At 39.0% G+C, this 26,090-nt stretch overlaps 1 protein-coding gene across 1 annotated transcript in view; it reads right to left on the reverse strand.

Moving 5' to 3' along the window:
- TXNDC16 (thioredoxin domain containing 16) overlaps nucleotides 1–26,090 on the reverse strand; it is a 1,725,832-nt gene that overhangs the window by 485,127 nt on the left and 1,214,615 nt on the right. The window contains exon 14 of the mRNA XM_044073553.1: nucleotides 12,150–12,234. Within this exon, the coding sequence (XP_043929488.1) occupies nucleotides 12,150–12,234 (85 nt within the window). The remainder of the gene's footprint in view (nucleotides 1–12,149; nucleotides 12,235–26,090) is intronic.

Genomic DNA, 26,090 nt, shown 5'->3' on the forward strand with positions numbered 1-26,090 from the left:
CACTGACTAGTGATGCTCTCATGGAAGCAGTGACAAGCCAATTGTCATGTACAAGAAGACAAGTAACCCCTGCAGCCTGAGCCATGCAGCCAAAACTGACATACATTTGATAAAAAAAAAGAAAATGGAATAGACCCCCCAAAATCTGCATTGGTCTGTTGGGACCTCTTGGATGACTCAACTTATTAACAACTTTTTGATTTCGACAGCTGCAAATCTTCTTTGATGGTAGACTCTGTTGTGTCTTAACCACTCTTAATACTTTAGAGATGGTGTCTAGCTGAAGTGTCAAGTGGGCAAGGTAATTTAACACTTTCAGTGCAAATGTGACTGATGTGTAAGAGTGCTTCATCAACTGGTCCTGCTCCCTAGACACTGTACTGGGGAAGGACCGAAGAACTCTCTTCTGAGATGTACTTTTTGGTGGCTGCCACTACCACAACAGCATCACAGGTGTGACCATTACTCTAATGTTGATGGTCCTTGGGAGGGGCCAAGATTTTGTCGGGTTTCTTGGGGATAGGTTCCACAATATTGGTCTCTCTCTCCAGGCAACAAATCAATGAGTGTGTCTGGAGGGAAGACCACCCAGGAGGTGGAGAGGCTCACACTGAAAGCATCCGGAAACACGGACTCCTCCCGAGATAAGACTTCAGCTGTCAAATCCAGACGCTGATGAAGCAGCTCCATAAGGTCACATAAAGAGGCATCCTCATGGGGGAATTTTAAGGAGTCCCTCTCCTCCCTCGAGGACAGTGTCTTTATTGCGTGATTACTCTGGGGAATCCCAGATGCTTCGTCTTGAATTGCCTCTTGCTAAATCCTTCCTGATCGGGGGAACCTGGATGGGAAGTGGAAGAGGCCAGGGGCCCAGGAAGCATGTTAGCCCACAGGGTAGTTGAAGCGGGCTGTCCCAGAGCAAGCTGATGTGGATCTTTAGACAATGGGGGATGGAAGCCAGTTGGCACCAACCACTCCATCTACGGACAGGAAAACATCCCCTCTACGGTGTCAAAAGCAGAAGCTGGCTGCCCAGAGCCAGCACCCTCAGTGTATGAAGACTCCAAGGACACGCTGGACTCTGGAGCCATTTCCACCTGCCCCAACACAGAGTCTGGAGCCAAGCTGTTGAGAGCCAAAGCACCAACAGGAAGAGATGATTTCAAGATCCAAACTCGACCAGGCAACTCTGTCCCTAAAGGCTGGCTCCGAGGTCCACTTGGCTCCAAGATATTTGGAGTTGAGAAGACCAAGGCAGGGGTGGGAGCCAAAACAGACTTAGGTGTCTGTTCCAACCTCATTGGAGCCAAGGTCATCAGCTCCAAAAACCCCAGTGCCATTGGTCCCAAGGGAGGAAGCACAGTGGATGGAGCCAAAGTCTCGGGTCTAGGACCTGAAGTTGAAAGAATTAAGCCTAACTGCATCTGGGGTTGCTGGAAGGACTGCATCAGCTACTCCTAACTCAGCAGGTTGCAAACTCCTGATCAACTAGGTAGAAGAAGCTACCAAGGAAAGCTTTGACAGCCATTGGCTCATAGAAGATTCAGAGGACCAGGCCCAAATGGAGAAGCACAGATTTGGGGTAGAGATGGACAGGAATCTGGAGAGAACTCTCAAAGAATAGAGGGGATTAAGATGGATGAATCATGTCCAATGGAGCCCCTCTCAACAAAAAAAAGGCTAGGTACATAGAGCCAGAAAAGGAAACTTCCCCACAATTGGTGCAGTATGAGAATAGCTCCAAGGAGTAGGATATACTAAACCAAATACCAGGAACCATGATATTGATAAATGTAAAATGCCAACACCAACCTGTCCAAATGAATGGAACTTCTGATGATACAAAAAATGTTTATTAAAAAAGATTAAGAGCTTTCATCCTACAATAATCAGGACTTCATCAGAATCTGAGTCAATAAATCATCACAGTTTAAAACTCTCTCAGTCACATGTTCCCATCTAAACAATGAATAAAATGTACATATCCAGACCTTAAAAAAGCATTAGAAACCAGAAAGCAAATTCATATGTAAGATTCAAAGAATGAAATGTATAAATGATAAAAAAAAAAATACAAAAATAATTTTAAAACTTACAATCGTACCTGAATATTTATTACACTCATAAAACATAAGATCTAAGCTTAAGAATACTAGTTATAGATAACTGGTCATTTAACCCGGGTAACGTATGTGCATTTAATCTAATTTGCCATATTAATTCTCTGGCTTCTATATAACCAACCTAAGGACCCCCCCAAGGTCTCTCTAAATCATATTCACACCAAAAAACAAAAATCTGTGAGTAGGAAATTATAAACATTTTTGAATAAGGCATTATTTTTTTTTGTGCTTGATATCATATATATGTTCGTAAATTCGATCTCTAAATTGATAGGTTTTACCCACGTAAAAACACGAACATTCTTAGCATTGTGCAATATACACCACACCAACAGAATTACAAGTGCAGTGGAAGGGTTTTTTTTACCTGCCTCTTATTTAGAACTAAAATATCCTTCACTAAAATGTAACTGCGCTGATGACAAAATCCATATTTAAATGTCCAAAGATTTTGCAACTACTTATAACAAATCCATCCAAGTTACACTCCAAGCAATTTTTGATGGATTTTCCCATTCTGAAGGCTACTCTTGGTTGTTTGCCTACAATTTCAGGGACCCCATCAAAACAGGAAAAAATATTGCAGTTTATCTTCAAGACAGTCAAAATCTCATGGTGCTCCAAAGTATAAGTAGTAACAAATGCATGCACAAAATCCACAGCATTTTCCTGCATATATGATGTGATGGTTTATTGACTCATTAGATTCTGATGAAGTCCTGGTTATAGTTGGATGAGAGCGCTTAATCCTTTTTAATGAATGTTTTTGTATTATCAGAAGTTCCATTCTTTTGGACAGGTTTGTGTTGGTATTCCAAGGAGTAGGATCCAATGGCGGCAGCGAGACAGTCAGAGGGACCAAAGATCTTGGGTTCTTCAGATCTGACTGGCTAGAAAGGGGGCTGTTCATTTATAGACCTCCTTAGAAGATCTGCGTTCCTTAGTTCCCTCCTCCCAACCCCAATTACTCTTGGCATAAGTATTTGCAGCCAGACAAGATGAGGAAGCCTCACTGGCTGGCATGATCCTTTTCAAAACCAACTTAGCTCTTGTCTTGCTGACGGCTTCGGATCCAAAACTATTACAAATGGCACACTGAATGCCAAAGTGTGTGGGACCAATGCAGTAAACATACCAGTCATGGGTGTCTTGTGAGGGAAGCTTAGGCCACACACAAAACACTTCTTTAAAACCTTTCTCCATTTATAACACAAAAAAAAAATGCTCCCTGCTAGAGAAAAAAAAAAATGGGATACAAACAACATACCCTAAAAAGAACTAATAAATCATAGAATCAAAACCATTACAAGGCAGGAAAGGCACACTACCTATCCTACCCACTACTAACTTACCTACACTAAAAAAATAGTTGTTAGTTTATTTTTGTGTGCTAACTAAACTGAAAAGGAAGAAGGTAGTGGAAAACAGGTACAAATATAAGCTAGATAAGTCAAAGGATACAACCTCAATGGAGCTCGAGATCAAGCAGCAGTCCTGGAAGGTGGCAAATGAGATCTGAGGTTTGTCAGTTAGGGTTAGGAATTACAGGTAGAGGAGGCAGAGTTCAGAGAGCTTAAGCCTTTTGGACTTAGCCAGTCTCAGATCAGGGTTTGATCTGATAACCCACAGGTTAAATCCAGACAGAAAAGACAACATTTGATCAAATGTATAAAAGATCAGCTTGTAAGACAAAGGTTGGAAATACACAATTAAACTATCATGTATTATAGGTGGGAACAACAGTTTTTTATCATAATGGCTACACTATTCATATTTTCCTGGAACAAAACTGGTCATACAGGTACAGACACAAAGGAGAGTACTGAATTATATTAAGAAATACAGAGTACAAACAGCAATGCTTCAGGAGAAGTATTTGGAAAGAAATGAGCACTGGAATTTGATAAAGAAAAGATTTCAGGGTAGATATTCAGCAAACTGTCAGGGACAAAAGAAAAGGGGAGTAATACTGACTGCTAGAGGGGCTATAATAGTGACAGAAGAGGAAAAAAGACAATAGTAGGTTTGTGATAGTAAGGGGCTATTGGCAAGACAAGAGGATTATGCTGGCACATATTGATATTCCACAAAAAATGCTAACATGGAGTTTAAGAAATTTTTGGGAGAAATCCGTTTTAAGCAGGGAATACTACTTATAGGTGGGGATTGGAACTTGATTTGCAATAGTGAGGATGTATCAGGTGAACCTAGAGGGGAAAATATAACAAAAGAGGGTAGACTTCTGAAGAAAAGTATGAAAATATTTGGTATGGAAGATGTAAAATCGGTAGAAGAAACTCAAACAGTATTTACAAATTATTCCCCAAGGTACAGTAACTGGTCTAGACTGGACAGAAATTACATTTCACAATTTTGACATCAATTAACTACTTCAGATCATACACAGATAAAAAACTATGATAAAAATGATGGGTAATGATGTAAAAACGAGACTTTGGTGCTTTCACATTTATCTGTTAAAAAGAAAAGAATTGAAAAAAACGGGTAGTGGAATTTATTCAAGTATTAAGGAAGACAAAAATTTCTTCAGATGTGATAGCTAGTGAGTGGGATGAAATGAAAATGGAGTTTAAAAATGGAGTAGAATTAAAAGAGAGAGAGATAGCATGGCTGATAATGGCTAAAAGGTTGCAGAATAAAGGGAAATTCACAGAACAAGAAAAGGCACAACTATAGCATGCTGAAAAAGAAAATAAGGCAGTACTTGGATAATATGCACAAGTTAAGAAAGATTGCTGTTAAACAACTATTTTTCATAAATTCAGAGCACAAAAACGTTTAGCACAACGACTTGGGCAACAGAAAATAGAAAGGGTTGTCACCAAACTAAGGGAGCCTGTAACAAATAAATAACCAGAGATTCTGTAGAGGTATTAAGAGACATTTTGGAAACATTATGAAAATCTGTATAAAGTATAGATATGTGGAAACTAAGAAAGAGCACAAATGGAAACATTTATGGAAGACTTACTGTGTCACGGTTAGAGGTAGATGAGGTTCAAAAAACAATAATTAAGATAGGAGGAGACTAAATAAAAAAGGTGATGTCTAATCAATCTGCAGGGAAGCCTCCAAGAACAGATGGTATTCCTGTGGAAGTCTGGAATTTAGGAGAGAGGAAAGTGATAAACATAGCCGGCTTTAGGCAGCAGCGAACCCTGCGGTCAGCTGGGGGCCCCCAATCACAGCAAGTTATTTTACTTTGATATTTTTTTTTACATGTTTGTCAAACAAACAAAAGCTAGTTCAGCAATCTTATATACTTAATAAACCAGGTAGGTAATAACTTTTACTTATATCTCCTTTACAAATCAAATACATCTCTGGTTTTAGTAACAATGTTTTCTCAAGTTACTGGCTTCACAATGTCATTAAATATTTTACTGCTGAAATAGTGCCCTTGACTTAGTTAAATCTTGGTGGTAGGCATTCCTCTCTCTAAAACTAACATCGTAGCCAGCTTTAGGTACCTGCATTACTTGTGGCTGCAAAGGGCCCCTCAACTATTGACAGTATAGGGGCCCCAGAAAAGCTGCTGATTCTTGGGGGAAAATGAGGAGAAAAAAAGATTATTAATTTTCTGATCACATGCTTTACCCAAAAAAGGGTTCTAATATCACCCTATTAAGATAAGGCTGATAATGAATGAACATGAACAAGGTAAACACTACAGGTCAGCAGCTCAGAGTGACTGGTCTCATTGTTTATCTTGGATTTTAAGAGATGATGCACCGATTTTCAGGGATGGTTTTTCTCTTTCGGGGAGATTTATAAATATTAGATAGAACACTACATATTATAATTCTCAACATCTTTGTTCAAGAATTCTGGGAAAGTCAAAAATAATAGCAGAATAAAGTCTCAAAATCAGGAACACTTTTTAAATATTACTCTAATTCACTTAAAAAGTTAACATAACAGAATAACACATTTTATATCAACATGAATTTTCTACACAATAACAAGTATGAAACTCTAGTGTCTGGATTTACTAACCATCTGTAATCCTGAATAATTTACCAGCAAATCAGACTTTCATGAGGGACAGAGCAAAATTACGAAGCAAAACCAGGGACATTCTCTGAAATTAGGGGCAGTGGTAGGTATGCATTACTATTCATTGACGTAAATAAAAGTGAATTACTCCTGCTGTTTGATGACTGCTAAACGGTCACTGATCTAGTATGGCAGTACCAGTGTTGAAAAATGTACTGCTATTTGCTGAACTCAGTGTAAAACTAGTATCACAATGGCTTTTGCATGTGTGTGTGTGTTATAGTACAAGAGTAACAAGCTGGCAAAAATTTATTTCACTTTCTAGTACAATCATCAACACTGCAATTATGCTCGTTTGTGTGCGTTAGGGGGGAATGTGATTGTGCTGCGTGTAATAGTAACAATTTAGCCATGTTTTTTTTTTTCACTTACTATTACAAACATAGATATTACAGGGCGGCCACAGTGGTACAGTGGTTAGCATTGCCACCTCACAGCAAGAGGTTCTCCGGTTCGATTCTCGGCTGGGGTGCCTTCTGTGTGGAGTCTGCATGTCCACCCTGTGGTCGCATGAGTTTCCTCCGTATGCTCCGGTTTCCTCCCACATCCCAAAGACATGCTGTTAAATGGATGGACACACTAAACTGGCCCTAGGCATGACTGCATGCATGTGTGTGCCTTCTGTGGAAGGTTGGGCTGGCAACTCGACGAAAAATTCCACTGCCAATCATGAGCAGACAGATGATCTGATGTGGAGACACCTAACCGTGAAAAGCTGAAAGATGATCACAAACATAGATATTACACATGATAGATGGCTATCTCTGGTAGTTTGTCAGGAAGAGAATATGTAAAAAAGCAACTGTTCCTTTGTCACAGTGGTGCAGTGAGTAGCATTGCCATTTCACAGTGCTTTGTTCTGGTTGAGCTCTTGACTGTAGCTTTATACTATGTAGAGCATGCATGCCCTTCATGTCTGTATGCATCTATTCATGTGCTCTGGTTAACCCCAGCACCTCAAAAACATGCAGCAGGTGAAATGGAATTCCTCCATCTTCCCTGAAGGCAAATGTGCAGAGTGTGTGTGTGTGTGTGTGTGTGTGTGTGTGTGTGTGTGTGTGTGTGTGTGTGTGTGTGTGTGTGTGTGAGCATGTCTGCAAAAAAATATCATTGATTTTATTTGTGCAAACACAATAACAGCAGGCAGGTACATAACTCTTCTGGGTAGCAGTAAAAAAAAATTTGGTTAACAAGTAAGGGGTTTAAGCAGTATTCCACTCCTGCAAGCAAAGCTGTTGTAAAGTATCATTGTTGTAACCAAATGCCAGTCACTGTGAATGTCCCTCTATGAGATGACCCAACACACTGTTGTACACAGTCCTGTCATAACGAAAGAGCATTGTAGCTACACAGTTCAGTCTGCTCCTAAAACTCTGCAGCATGAACTAAAAATATGCTTAGGAGGGGTGGCAGTAACAGAGTGATAACTGGACTGGAACTTGACACTTGCTGGGGGCCCCCAAAATGCTAACACCGGCCCTGGTATTAAAGATCAGGAAGATTTTGTTTAACAGTATTTCAAAAGGAGAAGCACAAACATCTTGGAAAAAAGCTGTTTTGGTTGTTGGTGGATGGTAAAGACCCATCAGACCCAGCTTCATATAGACCCATTTCAATTTTAAACCATGACTATAATGTTTTTATGTCTACACTAGCTAAAGGAATGGAAAATTATTGCCAAAATTGATAGATATGGATCAATGTGGTTTTGTGGAGTGAAGTCAAACATTTGACAACATTAATATAACAATGATGATCCAGAGTGAAGCGGAATGTAAAAAAAAAAAAAAAACTGCTGCTGTTGGTGGTATGGATGCAGAGGAAAGCATTTGACAGAGAAAGCTAGAATTTTATGAGTAGGGCAATGGAAGCATTTGCATTCCTTGACACAATAATATGGTTAATTAGAAGGTTATATGAAGGACTGAAGGCAAGGATTAAAGAGGGAGGGTACCTGTTTGATATGCTGTGTTTGAAAAGAGGAACCAAGCAGGGGTGTCCTCTTTCCCCTTTGTTTACAGCCATTGGCAAAGAAAATATGGGACTCAGAAATTCAAAGATATAACTGGTATGGTAATTAAGAAAAGTTGGCCTTATTTTGCAGATATTATTTTGTGCCAGATAAATCCAGAAAAGGACATCCAGTCTTGTAGAACATTTTGAGACAGTTTCAAGTATTTTTTGGATATAAAATTAAAGATAAAAGAAAGGCTATAGCTGTAAATTATGTACCCACACACAAAATGGTTCAGCAACACTCATATTTATAGGGACATGGTAAGATGAAGTATTTAGAAGTATGGATAAAAAAAGGTTTCTGTTATGGCAGCTAAGAATATGTAGGAAGAGTCTAAACAAAAGATAATACAAAAGTTAAGGAAGGTCCAAGAAAAAAACGTTGCTGGGAACTGCTGATATAATAACCAAAGTAAAATTTATTAAAACACAGATGAATACAAAGTGAGCGCTTTCGGGCCAAAAAGCCTTCCTCAGACAAAGTACCATAAATTAACAGACCATATTTAAAACACATAACAACCAATAGAAATTCAATAAAAAGCCCACCTATTTCTGAGGGCTGGCTTAAGGGGTACTACATCATTCAACCCTGGGTCTATGTGAGCTGTCAATTCTAAAATCCATTTAGATTCCATTGCCTCAGTTTTTAACTTAATGTCACCACCCCTCTTATTCAAGAAAACATTCACTATGACCCTAAATTTAAACCAATGTGTCGGATTATTCTTAATATGGTTATAGAGGGCATTGTGCTCATCACAGTTTCTGATCGATGAAAGATGTTGCAAAATCCTGACCTTCAACATATTGTTGGTTTTACCAACATAGACCAATAACAAAGGTCTACCTAAATCTAAGGGTACTGTTCCATGTGGCCACTGTAAGGCCTGTGGCCACATTAATAGGGATGTGACCTTTATACATCCTACCACTGGCAGGAGTATAATCTTAAAAGGAAAGGCTACATGTAGGACCACTGATGTTGTATATCTGGCCGACTGTATTTCATGTCCAAGTTACTATGTTGGTAAAACCAACAATATGTTGAAGGTCAGGATTTTGCAACATCTTTCATCGATCAGAAACTGTGATGAGCACAATGCCCTCTATAACCATATTAAGAATAATCCGACACATCGGTTTAAATTTAGGGTCATAGTGAATGTTTTCTTGAATAAGAGGGGTGGTGACATTAAGTTAAAAACTGAGGCAATGGAATCTAAATGGATTTTAGAATTGGCAGCTCACATAGACCCAGGGTTGAATGATGTAGTACCCCTTAAGCCAGCCCTCAGAAATAGGCGGGCTTTTTATTGAATTTCTATCGGTTGTTATGTGTTTTAAATATGGTCTGTTAATTTATGGTAGTTTGTCTGAGGAAGGGTTTTTGGCCCGAAAGCGCTCACTTTGTATTCATCTGTGTTCTAATAAATTTTACTTTGGTTATTATATCAGCAGTTCCCAGCAACATTTTTTTCTTGGATTTTGGACTATTTTACGATAGCTGGGATTTGGTATAGCACGAGCTTTTTCTTGGTTTTGAAAAGTTAAGAAGGTGGAAGTTCTTGTTTGGGGATATGGACATTAAAATACAATCAGTGAAAATGTTTTTAGTGCCTTTAATTTTACATACAGGTTAAGTAATACTTTTATCAAACAGGAGACGTTATGGACAATAATTAATAAAGAGATGAAGGAATTTATACAGGTTGGGAAGAAGGCAAGAGTTAAGTGGGATAAACTGACCCTTCCATTAGGACAAGGTGATTAAGGATTACCTGATTTGAATGGATATTTTAAAGCTGCACAGTTAAGGCTCAGATACATATCCCAAGTAGAAGGTTATTAATCAAAGAGGAAAGTGATGACAATGAAGCCAGGGTAAGGCTCAGAAAATAAGGAGAAAGTGGTATTTTTATGCAGATCCTTAAGGAGAATAACGACAATAGAGAATATTACATTCATAAAGTAGCAGAAACTATTTTAAGAACTAAGCTAACATGGGAATGGAGACAGGAAACCTTGCCAATAAGGATGACTGCAAGCAGGAGTACAGAAAATAGGCAAGAGAGGGCTGAAATTTATGGTGAAAACTGGCAAAGAAATCAAGGTACTAGGAGCAAATGACTAGAGAAAGAAAGGTAACAGAGTGGGATGTGGCTAAGAACACATTTGACCTGCAGGTTGGAGACTGCCTTCCCTACCAGAGATTGATACCAGAGTACAGGGAAAGTGAGAGTGATCGGGGAATCCTAAGTGAAAGACCTGCTCTGGTACAGTTTTTCGTTGAATCTAGAACAGAAGCTGTTGTTAAAAGAGGAGTAATTAGTAGGATATGTAAAATATTGCACAGTAACTATAGGAATCAATCAGAGGAGATTAGAAAAGATTGGGAAGTGATTTCGGTAAGCAATTCACAAGGAAACAATGAGAGGACATATGAATGGCTCCCAAATTATGCATCAACATCCAGAAGATTTAGAATTTTTGTTTGGATGAGTTTGCATGGGTATTTTTATATCCCAAGCAGAATTAAAAAAAAAATGTCCTCACATACAAAATGTTGGAGGTGTGATGAGGAAGAAAGGGGTTAATGGACATATGCTTTGGGAGTGTAATGAGTTGACAGATTTTAAACATTCCCTACAGAGTACTCTGTCAGAAATATTGGCTGAGCACATGGCTGTAACTAAGGAAATTAGTCTTTTGAACTAGGACACAGGATCTGAATTGCCTATGCATATTATGGCCTAGTTAACTTTTATCCTTTCGGCTCCCAAAAAAAGCAATTACTGGAAAATGAAAATAAAAGTATAAACCAACTGTATAAGAAGTACTGAACATTGTAAAAGAGATTAAAAAAAACTGGAAGAGGAATCTTTAGAAGAGGAAAGGAGCACAATACATCGAAATAAATACAATTTGTGGAAGCAATACATGCAGAATAATGCTCAGGAGGAAGAGCGAGGTTTACAGGAAGGCAAAAATTGAGCAATTTATGTAATGTTAGACTAACGAGTGTTATAAAGAAACATACATATGTGATGTATAATATATGTAAATGGAAAAATATTAATATGTTTTTTCCTATTAATGCACGTGTGCCTATATCTGAAGTGATAATTTAATAAATATGTTTTTAAAAAGTCATTAATAGCAACAAACCCTGCAACCCAGTCAAAGATAATGGCAACATATACACATACAAAATTACAATGTGAATAAGAGCATGCCTGGGTCAGAAAAATTGGTATCTGTGGAAACGTATACACACATCTTATTTCTTACTAAAAAGATGTTTAAAATACAAAATGATGTTTACTCATGAAAGATACTATATGAATTATATTGCACTTGGTCAAGAAGATACATCAGAAAATACTCATTGCAAAACACACACAAACACACACACACACACACACACACACACACACACACACACACACACACACACAGACACACCTATATAACCAAAAGACCAAATCCCAAAAGACTGAAAATTCAAAATACTGAATGATGGAATTTGCCACTTCTCCACTGTTGTGCGATCTTAGAGTTGGTATATATAGTTAGCAGGGGGTGTGGGGGGCACAGCCCCCACAAGTTATGCAAGCCCCCCTGCATTAAAAATGTGCTCAGTATTTTGAATTTTCAGCCTTTTGATTTGTCAGTCTTCTGAAGTAGACCCATACATACATACATAGATGTATACATGGGATTCAAGTTATGTAGGCATCTGACATAAATTTTTAAAAAATCTATTATACCAAACCTGGTGGTCTAACCAGTTTACAGTTACAGTTATGGGTACAGGTATTTATAGTTCTACATACAGTTAACAAATTGCAGAAAACTGATCACTGTTTTTACACTGTTTAATCTATGCAACGTCTTCTGTAGTATCAATAAGCATTAATTATAGCTACTTACAAATGTGAGGCATCTTGTTCGGAAAATATTCCTGTTATCACATAACCTTTTAGCATCTTGCTTGCATTCAAAAAGGCATGTCTTGCTGAAAAAGACAAAAACAGTAATTAAAAGGGGGTTTCCTACTGAGTTCTTCATGTTAAATCCAGAAGGTAGTCATTTGTCCAAAAGATGATTGAAGTATTATTTGCTATTGTGCTTAATAACAATCTAAGATTTTTATTATATCAGATATGGAAAGCACTATGAAAATCATATCATCTGTGAAAATAATTCATCTAAGGCATCTGATACAATACTGGCCTTAGGCATTGTGAGGCTAAGGCATTTTATATGATATTCCACTCAGACACTGTACACAAACTCAAGGAATCAGGTATAAACCCATATTAGGATCAGCGAGGCAAGCCAGTCATTAGCAGAGTCTCTCAGGGCTCTATGCTGGGTCAGCTCCTCTTTGGTATCTACTTCTCGGAAGTCAAGGGTCTCTGGCTGACCAAGTTTTCAGAGTGCAAACCTGGAGCAGTCAGAGAATCACCCCAAGACACTAACATCTTATAGGAATGTCTAACACAAAGAAATGACTGGTGCCAAAGCCATGGCTTAAAACTCAGTGCCAAGAAATGCATAACAGTACCTTTTGGCAAGTCTGTTACTCTTGGAAACTACCTCATTAATAAACCACCCCTAAGAGTAGATCAATTAGTCAGGGATTTGGGGATGCATGCAGATAGTAACCTAGCCTTCGACCAACATGTGTCTAAAGTAGTAAGAAAGTCATTCTACAATGCCAAACTTATAAGTAAGGGCTTGGCATCTCGGTACAGAGAGGTCTTCATGCCACTGTATCCATCCCTCATCAGATCCAACATTGAATAACAGGATCCCTTCAGTATACACCTGCCCAGGTATGTGCAACAACTGGAATGTATGCACAGGTTTCTCACAAAAAGAATACAGAGCGTAAACATAATGACCTGTACAGACTGCCTCAAAGCTCTATCTTTATACTCGGTTTCCTACAGACTGCTGAGATATGATTTATGCTTGGCATACAGGGCATCCTTAGATTTCACTCTAACTGACCTTTTGCAAACCTGCAGAATAATCCACATCATAACATTGAGATCTAAGAACCTAAACTTTGCTTATGACAATCAGGACTTGTTGGGGGGACAGGTATGTGTCTCAGAAAATCTCTACTCCCTAGAATTGACTTCCCATCCATTTGAAGCACAGCCCCTCTCTAACTTTACTCAAGTGTAACCTGGACAAGTGGATGGGCAATTGAAAATTCACCCCAGGTCTGGTAACTATGTCTCTGGTGGACAGAGACAACCATTAAATCATGCCCTAGATAACATACAGCCTTTAGAATAACTTCTAAGGCACAATAACCTGTGGCATACATTTGGATTGCATGGCTAGGCTTATAAAGGGCCTAAAAGTCATTAGCCTAGTATACACCTAGGAATATATAACCTTAACACAAGGATATAGACACAGTAAGAAACATATACACAGGCTAACAAAGAGCTTTCGACTAAGCTGTAGTGACCTGGATTCGACAAGTGGGCTTGTATGCAGGAGTGGGGTGAGGGAAATGAATGGCTTGAGCCCCATTTCATTTCAAGGGAAAGGTGTCTTTACACTGTAGTACTGCCCGTAATGCAGACATGATGACTGGTGCTTAACAGGTCAGCAAGGTCAAGCTTCTTTGAGAACTTCAGACAGTGTCAATGGAAACACAAACAGGACACAGCAAAGTAGCAGTAGTGTGTTAAAAAGGGATATGACTGTCATACGCAGGAGCCTAATGAACTACAATCAACGAATAAAGTCATTATAAACATGAGGCACTATAAATGACATACTTCTTACTAAAATTATAATTAAACTGCTATGCATGAGATAGCTATTATAACCTGCGCACATTACACTGCTGGCAAAAGGCCAATGAACTATGTTACAAAATTCATATCACCTCCCTGAGCAATGTGTGAATGTACAGCATTTATAGCACATGACAAGACACTGGTGAAGATGGAAGACAGCAGCACAGACACTATCTCATTCCCACCACAGATAAAAATGTACCACTTCTCAAACAATTATTTAAAAAAATGCCTCAGACTAGATACCCAGCTGAGGTTCAAGATCTATAATCAGGTTAAAGTTCACTTACAATACTCTAAAAGGAAGTCCAGAAGAGAAAAAAGATCAGAGCTCCCAGCTGCCCTTGACTTTGCAGAATGTCCCTGATTTTTGCCTCATCTTTTGGGCTATTCCTTATAAAATTTGTGGTTTTCTGGCAACTCACTGAGGATTGCAGTCACTAAATGACAGACATTTCAGGTTCAGACTACATATCTTTAGAAAATACATGCCAATATAAAATCTGCCACTCTAGTAACTCAAAGTATGTATCAGAAATATTTAAAATATGCCCCTAGTTTTGAGCCTTTGCCTAGAGCTATTTTTTGGATTTGCCCCAGCTTTTTGGGATAAGACACTGAGAGACACACACAAAAGGAAAATCAGCACGTTAAATACAAACATTCATAATCTTAAAAATTTGAGTACATATAGCGCGCGCGCACACACAAACAAAATAAGCGAGAATGAGTGAAAGAGGGAGGGAGAGAAAACATTTTTCTGAAGCTAAATCATGTAAAATTGCAGGGTGTTGTTATTTGCTAATTACAGAAGTCAGAAATCTTCAGAATCCCCACCTATACTGTATAGTGTGGCAATACACTGTAGAAAGTAGAGCTGTGTAGGATCTTAGTGTAACAGTAGATTTCTTACTTCACATTGTTGCAGTATTCTTTATACTTATAGATATCCTGCTGAGGATAACCCATCATCCAGTCAGCATACCAATGCCCTTACACCTTCCCAGCATCATACTCAGATGCATGTCCTACGCACAAGGCTTAAGGTACATATATGATGTACAGACACCTAGTTCTCACAACTGAAGTGCCCCAGGAGAACTACAGCAACACCAGGGAAATAACATGCCTATTACCGAAAGGGGAAAAGGACGTAAGAGGAAATACATTGGCCAGCAGAAGGGCAATTAAAAAGTAAAAAAAGGGGGCAGGAGAAAGGGAGTGAATACTGCAAAAGTGCGAACTAGGACATGTACTGTTATGGTAAGAGCTTACACAACTGTACGATGTCCTTATCACTGCTGCAGTATTCTTGATTACTTGTACTGTTATGGTAAGAGCTTACACAACTGTACGATGTCCTTATCACTGCTGCAGTATTCTTGATTACTTGGGACAGTACAAAAGCTACTGAGAAGCATGAGGGGAGGAAGGCAGAAAAGAACCCTCCACAAAAACATGAAGGTTAGCTATGGCAAATCCTGCCCTGGCCCTGGACATGGCACCCAACTTACAATGTTTAGTAAAAGTGTGAACATAACACCAAGGAGCAGCTTCCAGGATGGATCTAATATCCAGACCCTTGAAAAAAGCACCACAAGATGCAACTACCCTGGTATAATGAGCATGAACAGAACAGGAAAGCTGTTCTGTTTGAAACAAAAACAATAGCTAAAAGAAATGGCCTTAAAGATCCGTGAGGAGGTGGCTTGCTTAGACACTGCCAAACCTAATTTCCTGGCATGAAAGTAAAAAAAAAAAAAAATTGCTCAGATTTTCTGATAACATTTGTCTTATCAAAGGAATAGATGAGCTGTCTATGTAAATCCAAGGTGTGTAGTACCTTCTTCACTTGCAGATTATAGGGAAGAAAAAAGGAGAGATGAAGAATAAACTGATTCAAGGACAAATCATTAACCACCTTGGGCATAAAAGAAGCCTTATGAAAAATCAAAACAGGATGAACCATCATAAGGGCTTGAAGTTCAGAAACTCTCTTGGTATAAAGTAAGAGCCACCAACAATACAGTCTTCCAAGTACAATGATGCAGAGCGTCAACTTTTCTAAAATAAAATTAAAGTCCCAGTAAGGAAGAATATGTTTTCTTGGGGGCCTAATATGAAGAATGCATTTTAGGAATTATCTGACTTCAAAACTAGAAGCCAAAGGAGGATTCAAAGGCAGACAAGTAGAACTGGTTTTAACAGAAGAATATATCAAGCCAGTATCGAGCAATTCACAAAAATACGAAAGGACTGTAGGGACCCCAAAAGAAAAAGGAGTCTTATCGTGTTGACAAAAATCTCTCCTACTTAGCAACATAGCATTTTCTGGTTGTGGGTTTTCTCACCTCCTGCAAAACATGAAGCACGTCCTCAGAAAATTGGTGCCTGAAAGGAATCAAAACCCTATCACCCAAAGTGTCAGCTGAAGTGTGAACAAGTGAGGGTGAATGAGAGACCCCTTGTCTTCTGTGAGAAGATCCATCCTGTGAGGTAACTTGTGATGACTGCCCCTGTCCAGGTGAAAAAGAAGTGATGAACCAGTGCAGTCTGGGTCAAAAGGGAGTCAACAATAAGATTTTTGGTATATCCACCATGATCTCATGCAAGACCCTGGGGAGCACAGGAAGAGGAGGATAGTCATACAGGAACACCCACTTCCAACAGAAAAGCATGGCATCCACTTTCCAAGCCAGGGGACTGGGAAATCTGGAAGAGAACCGTGGAAGCTGTCTGATCAGAGGGGGCGCAAGAAGATCTACTTGAGGAGTACCCCACCAGAGGGTAATGTCCAGAAACACCTCTCTGTCAAGCATCCATTCATGATGATCTGTCCTGGACCTGCTCAGAGAGTTTGCCACTAGATTCTGCTCTGAAGAGATGTCAACCGACTGAAGAACCAAGGGATGGTGGATGGCAAAATCCCAAACCTGAAGGGCCAGGCTGCAAAGATGATAAGACTTTGTGCCTCCCTGATTGTTGATGTACCACATGACTCTGGTATTGAATGTAAAAACCTTTAGAGAACATGGAATCCAAAGGGAGTGAAAGGCCTGAAGAGCTAGAATTAGAGCTCTCATCTGTTTGATACTGATGTGGTCTGACATCTGCTGATGGGTCAAGAATCCCTGAACTTTCCAATTGTTGGAAGAAGCTCCACAACTGTGATCAGCTCTTGAGTAAGAAGAAGAACCTGAAAGGCAGACTGGGAAGTAGGAAGATCTGCTGAATCCATCAGTGGTGTTTGAGATTGTGACAAGGTAAAAGAGGGACCTGGAAACTCCAGAGGGTGGCAGTGCTGGAGCCAAACAACCCTGAGTTACCACTAAAATTTCCTCATGTGGAGTTTGGCAAAAGGAACCATGTGAATGGTGGATGCCATGAACTCCATAGCTCAGAGAAATTCCCTTGCAGGAAGAACTGGAAGAGAATGAAAATAAATTGTCAAGGCAAGGACTTTGGGAAGCAGGAGAGAGGCCAACATTGGGAGAGCCCTGCAATCCCAAAACACTTGGTGCTGAGAGGGAGTCAACATTGAATTTTTGAGATTGAGAGTGAATCCCACACTGAGCATGAGCAGCAAAATGAAGCATAAATGCTGAAGCAGGGGTAGCTGAAAAGGGGCTTGTGTCAGAAGTTCATCCAGATAAGGGAATATTTGTATTCCCTGAAGCCTGCAAAGAGTTACCACCAGGACCAGGCATTTGGTAGATAACCTTTGGAGCTGTAAAATATCAAAAGGCAAACCAGAGAATTGACAGTGAGAGGAAAAAACAGAAGAGGATGAATAGGAACATGAAGATAAACAACCTTCAAATCCAGGGAAACCAGAAAAGCCTGGGGAAGCAAAAGACGGAAAATAATTTGAAGAGTCTAGTGCAAATTGCAGTAGCAAGGACTTTGTATACCTTGCTTTATGTGATGGGTGTTCTTGTTTTTACGTAGGCAAAACCAATATGTTGTTGTAGGACTGAGTTTTGAAACACGTTAGTGACATTATACTACAGAATACAACCAATGCACTTGTAAGACACAAGTGATTTTCCAGGACATAGTTTTAAGTTTATGGTAATCTGACTGCAAGAAATAAGAGAGATGGGGACATTGTGAAGAGCACTGAGTTTGCTGAAATGAAATGGATTAAGTTGAGAGCTAACAGTTTGCCTGGTTTAAATGGCACTGTTCCTTTAAAGCCAGCACTCAGAGCAAGAAGATTGTTTAATAGATACTATGTGTCCATTGGTTGATTCTCTATGCCTTGTAATTTCCTTAGTGCTTTTAAGTGTTGCCTTGCTGTGTGCTTTTAAGATCTGAAGAAGGGCTTTTGCCTGAAAGTGCTCATCTTTTGTATTTCTTTTGTTTTTGATTAGTTTTTTATTTTTAAGCTGGTCGTGGTGACTGGATCGTTTGTTTTTGGTTTTATTTTAAATTATCAAACAATGTTCAATTATAAGCTCAGCCCAGGTTACATCATAATGTAAGAATAAGCATAGACAACCTGACAAAATATATACATAGAAGATCTAACAAACCAAATATAATTAAAGTTACATAACTGGAAGAGAAAAGGTAGAATACAATTAATGAAGGAGATGTAGAAGTGACAGATATGAGCAGTCGTTGCTATGTTAGGAATGCTAATAAAGGCAAATAAAATGATAGAGGGTTTGAGTGGAAATAAAAAAAAAAATTTGGAAGAGAAGGTGGAAGGGGTGATTAAGGGGTATAATTTGAAAATATATTTAAATAGAAGTGATATGTATTGCATAAACATTCTGTGAATTAGCCTATATTCTTTTAAAAGTGGAAACCTAGCACTGTGAAAGTAAGGCCAGTGATCAAACATTTATTAAATGCCAGTGGCACATTCTTAATAAATTAAGCTCTGGAAAACTTTTTCATAGCATCTAAAGATCTAAAATAAACAAACAGGAATGGTTTACAATAAAGTACTGTTTAACACAGTCTACAGATATCAGGAATACAAGAGACCACGGATGGGTGAGTTAATATGGAGAGTAGTGTTAGAAATAAGAATTCAGTTTGTTGAAAAACAATATAAACTATAAACCTCACAAACTGCTGCATGCAAAATTTATGTCTGCATCAATGTATGCCCAGAAATCACATCAAGTGTACAACCATTCTGTCAGCTGTACTTTGATATTCAAGCTTATCAGCACTGACAGTAGAACAGGTGTATTCCCAGAGGGCCCTGAGGGTGAGATTCTTTTATGCCTAGATTTGGAAACACTTAGTTCGGCTTTTAGGGGTCGCCACAGCGGATCATTGTCCGCTCATGATTGGCAGTGGAGTTTTACGGTATCGAGTTGCCATCCCGGCGCCCAATCTTCCACAGAAGGCACAAACACGCACACACACCTAGGGCCAATTTACTGTGTCCACTCCACCTACAGCATGTCTTTGGGATGTGGGAGGAAACCAGATCATCCGGAGGAAACCCAAGCGACCACAGGGAGTACATGCAGACTCTGCACAGAAGGCACCCCAGCCGAGGATCAAACTGGAGAACCTCTTGTTGTGAGGTGGCAACACTAACCGCTGCACCACCGTGGAAACTCTAAGTTCCTAATACTAATATACTTGTTTAGTTTTGCAAGGTACATGTCACATTCTTGTTAAATGCATGCACAAATTTATCATGCTTTGTGTGTACCACTGAGTTTACTCAGCAGTTAGATTTTATTGTGAAACAATATAAAAATAGTGACTGGTCAATTTTTAACAAAGAATAACTCCAAAGAATTATGTATGCAGTATTTTTCTAAAGTTTGTTTTGTTTTCATCAAGCAGTAGAACACTACATTTTGTACTTTTCTGCAAACCAAAAGGTATTTGCTGATGCACCTTTACTTTTTATTTATCTACAGAATTTGTTGAGCAAGAAAGTCCCATCAGAGCACATACCATTTTTACTGGTGGCATGGGGAGAAAATCTCCAAGAAAGGTAATATAACTTTTATACAGTAAATGAAAGGTATGTACAAGCAAATGGATATTACAACATTCAACACACAAAACAGTGAAGCAATACTGAAAAATATTTTGTAACCAGTCAGTTTATTTGCTTTTCCAAATAAATCCAAGTGAATGCTTTTGTCATTGCTGAGCACTTCAGACTACGAATATGTAATGTAGTCTGATGAAGTCAGGAACTGCTGACTTGGACTCAACTCAAAGAACAGCAAACGGATTGCATTGGCTTCAAAATATCTGGCACAATTTTCTAACTTTTCAGAGATACACACAATCAAAGGAGAAATCTGCAGCTTTTTTCTCCAGCATTCATATACGGCTATAGAAAAACGTTCACAGTAGCAAATACACATACGAACAAGCTGGCTATCTTATTACAATATTTGTGTAGGGTTATCACACAAAAGTATATGAAATGTTTAGGGTGCAATTTAAATATTTAAATTAACAGTTACGACAGGTTTCTGTTTAGGCTGATAATACAGGTATACTACCCAATTTCCTTATGTTAACTGGATGTGTTCCACTAGGTATAGCATTTTATTCAGGGTGAAACCCAAGGTGGTAAACATTCTGAATAGAAGAAATCTGGTTAAAACTCTGCAGAAATTTCTGTACTCTTTTTGATAAGTACTTTCAGATCTTTTATATCCACCTGAGACCAACATTCTCAGGCAGATGGATCCTCAGGTTAATGCTTGCCCTGTTAACATTTATGAATGCAAGTGTGTTATAAATACACTCGTGTAGATATGAGACTTCCTTATTTTACTTTTAATAAATATTTTACTTTTTATAACACACAGCTTCTTTCACTTGCAGGTGGGGATGTTAAGTGTGCATGCCCAAAACAATACTGCAAGCTAGTCTTTGATACTTTCTTGATTTGCTAGCTGCTTACAAAGACATCTTGCTTTTCAGTCCTTGAAAATGAAGCCAGCATCTTAAGTGCAAAAAAGGATGTCTGCACATACGTAGACTCACAAGGCTTTACAGTCTGTGTCACAAAGTACACTGATGTTCTGAGTTGTGACAGAGAAGAAGATCCACGGCAATGACAGCACCAAAATGACTAAGGAGTACTATCTTTTAACTGCCAAAGTAATAAATGGAAAATACTGCTTGCTTATATTGCAGTAACAATATCTTGGCATGTCTGTTTTTCACTGTTTAGTGAAAACCCTCCAGTAGGTTAACTGCTTGAACTTGGAATTTCAAAGATCAAATTACTGAAGATGACCAGACTACTGCAGCTGACGACGAAAAGGAACTAGTAGCCAAAATTAACATTTGTTTTCTAAAAAAATCAGTGACATGCTCTTTTTGGGGAGTGCAGAGCCCCCTACACCCCCACGTAGATGACTGTATCCCCTGCACTTTAAACAGTACAATCAACACTGGACCACCCTCAATCTCAAAAGAATTGAAAACTCTGAGCTGCTGCATTTTTGGCTAGAATCTGAATTTTTAAGTCGAAGTACTTCTTTGAATGATTTAGCCTAACATAATTCCTTGACTATATAAAAAGGCAGCAGATATTACTTATGTAGACCCTGAAAAGGCTTATGAGTCAGAATGACACAATATCTTAGTACCATAGGTCTCAACCTCTTAAGTGGCTAATGTGGAACACAGACCCTAACGATGTGACAAATGGTCAAAATGTGGAGCACCCTATTTTCACACTGCGCGAAACGTGCCATTGCCATGGAGCATGGTAGAACTGTAAAATTCAACAACATACACTTCTCAGATCCAAAAACCTTTACTTGATAATCTGCAATACCATAACTACACCATAAGTAAATGAAACAGCACTTTACAAAAATAAAAATCACATTTACTACATTTTCTAAACAGACATATTGCAATTCACACAAAGTTTAGACCAGGTTAAACAGCATCCTATCATACGTCAAATACAGACTTATTGTATGCTGCTGTGGCTTTCTTGTCAGCCTCTAAAACATGTTTTGGCAGCTTAATACCACAGACATCCAGTTCTTCATTCATTTTAACTGCCAACAAAGAGTTCAGTGTTTTTACACTCAGAGACTGACGCAGTTCAGTTTTCACTTTCCGCACCATACTAAATGCGCTTTCCGCTTGTGCATTAGAGTGTGGCAAGCAAAGTAGGCTCATCATCAGCTGCTTAAAGAGTGGCAGTTTCCCTTCAGTGCAAAGGTCCCTCAGAAGGTGTGCCCAGTACTGTAACACACATGAGTGGGGCCCATCTACTGGGCCTGCCAGATTCCCCATGTCCTTGATCTGATATTGGGTGAACTCATCGATTAGTTGTTCAGCCTCAGCATCATTTTCACATATATCCAGATGGAAGCAAACATCTCTGACAAGTCCTGGAGAAATGTCCAATTTTTTGGCTGGATTAATAAGTAATGCAGCATCTTTCAGTAAGTGATCCTGCATGGGAAAGTTTTTCAGCATTTTCTGCAGAACTGCAGCATAAAAAAAAAGCAACTTTTTTGTAAAAGTTAAATTCAATAACTATGCCGGCAATATCCTCCTCATGGCTGTTCATGTACTGCTTGACTTCATAGCCAATCCGCAGTTCACCATTTGGTAGAACACAGCTACTGTCAGTCAACACTGACACATCACTGTGTTTGATTAGTCTGACAGCAGCTGCAGGGGAGTCTTGCAGCGCACTGCTGCTGGAGTTTTTGCACAGTGGCATGCAGTGTCAGTAGCTGACTTTTTCTGCTCTGAAGCTGTATGTTGAACTCCAATAAGGGTTCCAGTGCATACTTAAGGAACATAAAAATCATATGCACTTAATTTCTAAAAACCTGCAGAGTCATGAAGTCAATCTTAACAGACCTTGGCTCTGCAGACAGAAAATATGAATTTAGAGCTGGCCACATGTCCAGGGTTCTGTTAATAACCTTACCAAGACTGAGCCATCTAGTAGGTGCATGTCTAATGATCTTGAGGAGGTCAGTATCTGTGAACAAAGCAAATTCCTGCAGTTTTTGTTGTCTTTGTGCACTAGAACTGAAATGGCTTACACATCTGATATAAGTTCTTCAACTGGTGAATGTAGTGCTTTTACAGAAGCCTTACTGCAGAGATCTGCCAAGTGGCAGAGACACCCCATGTTTATAACTGTGGGCTTCACCTCCTTTAAATGAGACAGCACAGAATTGTGTTTTCCAATCATTGAGGCAGCATTGTCTGAAGAAAAGCCCACTATGTTGGAAACTGGAATGTTAAATTTTGTCAGAGTGGACATTAAAGAATCAAACATTGCTTGTCCAGTTCCTGACGCACATTCTGGCATATGAAGGAACCTTATCACATTTTTGCATGCCTTTTCATCAAGGTAACCAACAAGGATGACTAATAGTTTGTCATCTCCCATGTCTGTGCTTTGGTCCATACACACACAGAATGGTGATTTCTGGCAGGCTGCTGCAGCATCATAATTCTGGTAATGAGGCCCCAGAACATCCCATCCAATGCATGAAGCCTTTGTTGCTCCACATGTCATTTTACAGAGAACATCTTGAGCCTCTCCACACTTCTTCGTAAATTTCAGGATGTGTTCTCCTGCTGCAAATGATAAGTTGTGTTTAGCAAGGAGAGAGACAAAACCAACCTCCACCCATTGGAAGTTACAGTGCAAACTTCCTGAACTCCATTGGAGTGAATGACTTAAATAATGCTCTTATAAACCTAGAAAGTTGCTAGAACAGGACCAGTCTTGGCATACAGTTTCTCAAAAAAAAAGGCAATTACTTTCAGAGACATACTAGGGGGACAAGAGCAGAAACATACAAACACTTAATATTGCTAGAAAGGTGCTAGAACTGGATCTGTCTTGGCATAGTTTCTCAAAAAAAAAATAAAAAAGGCAATTACTTTTAGAGACGGACTAGTGGACAAGCAGTGGAAATACAAACACTTTAAATATTGCTCTTATAAACCTAGGAAAGTTGCTAAAACAGGACCTGTCTTGGCATAGTTTCTCAAAAAAAAAAAAAGGCAATTACTTTCAGAGACGTACTAGGGGGACAAGCAGCAGAAACATACAAACACTTTAAATATTGCTCTTATAAACCTAGAAAGCTGCTAGAACTTGACCAGAATTGACATACAGTTTCTCACAAAAAAGGCAATTACTTTCAGAGACGTACTAGGGGGACAAGAAGCAGAAACATACAAACACTTTAAATATTGCTCTTATAAACCTAGAAAGTTGCTAGAACAGGACCTATCTTGGCATAGTTTCTCAAAAAAAGGGGAATTACTTTCAGAGAAAACATAGAAAGTTGCTAGAAAAAGGACCTGTCTTGGCATACAGTTTCTCCCAAAAAAAATAGACATACTAGGGGAACAAGCAGCAGAAACAGACACTTTAAATATTGCTGTTTTAAACTTAGAAAGTTGCTAGAATAACAGGATCTGTGTTGGCATACAAAATGACTATATCACTTCAGACATACTAGGGAGAAGCAGCACAAAAATACTGAGACTAAATATTACTTACACACTTAGAACATTGCAAAAATAACAGGATCTGTGTTGGCATACAACATTACTATCTATCACTTCAGAGACACACTAGGGTTAAGCAGCACAAAAATACTGAGACTACATATTACTTACACTCTTAGAAAGTTGCTAGAATAACAGGATCTGTGTTGGCATACAAAATTACTATCTATCACTTCAGACATACTAGGGACAAGCAGCTCAAAAATACTGAGACTAAATATTACTTACATACTTAGAAAGATGCTAGAATAACAGGATCTGTGTTGGCATACAAAATTACTATCACACTTCAGAGACATACTAGGGACAAGCAGCACAACAATACTGAGACTAAATATTACTTACAGAGTTAGAAAGTTGCTAGAGTAACAGGATCTGTGTCGGCATACAACATTACTATCTATCACTTCAGAGACATACTAGGGACAAGCAGCACAAAAATACTGAGACTAAATATTACTTACACACTTAGAAAGTTGCTAGAGTAACAGGATCTGTGCTAGCATACCACTTCTAAAGGGAAATATTTCAACCATTGCAGCTAAAAGCCTAAAACACTTACCTCTGCTCTGCCTATACACACGGTACCACTTCAACAATACAATCCAAGCACAAATAATCCAATTCCACAATAGCACAAAGTTGATATTCCTTCCGGTTGTCGAGCAGCGTACAGAAAGATAAACCTCAACCCTTCTGTTCTGACACAGCAAACAGACTCCTCTCGCCAAGTCGCCTCTCCTGGCAGGTAGGCTAACTTCAACTTCCGACTCCAGTCTTCTCCCCTGATGTCTTTGATCTGCAGCCAGATGCTCGCTCCTTCCTTCCTTCTTCTAGCCAAGTGTTTTCATCTAGTCGGGCGAACCTAAAAAGTAAAATCCCTGATTCCTGGAAGCCTTTTTCAAGCCATTATTTTGGCGCAAAAAGGCTTCCAGGAACACAATTGGCCTGTATTTCAGAGCTCTCATTGGCTCCTGTCCTCCTGAGACTCTCTATTTGATTGGCTTGTAGACCGAGTTCGCGACTGGCCGTAAATGTAGTCTACGAGCCAATCAAAATCTGCGGAGCACAGCCAACGCAAAAGGGTAGCAGAGCTATGCATTGGTTTATATACCGCAATGCCGACTAGCAGTAATTGTGGTATACAAACCAATCAAAAGCATTGTAGCGGAGCCACAGCTGTTCAATGTGGAACAGTGGCTTCACTCTTCATTAAATGTGGAGCGTTCTGCATAATATGGAGCACTTGGATGCTCAGCCTAGTACACAAATTAGAAAGGCCCAGACTGGTTCCTACAGTGGCAGCATATGGGAAACACTGACTGCAGAGTGTGAAAAACACTGCCATATTAAATTGAGTCTATTCAAAGCAAAGAAAACTTTATCAAGCAGGATACCACAATAGTCAATAATAAAGATGATTCTTTTCAAGATCTTTAATAAGTAATACTGCAAAAGATACAGAAGGACAATTTGCTTTTAACTGTTGGCATAAAACTATATAACAGTCTTTTAAGGAAGAAAGTAGAGG

The sequence above is a fragment of the Protopterus annectens genome, chromosome 6.part0 (genome assembly GCF_019279795.1).
Source record: "Protopterus annectens isolate FY-2018-M chromosome 6.part0, PAN1.0, whole genome shotgun sequence".
Taxonomy (NCBI): domain Eukaryota; kingdom Metazoa; phylum Chordata; order Ceratodontiformes; family Protopteridae; genus Protopterus; species Protopterus annectens.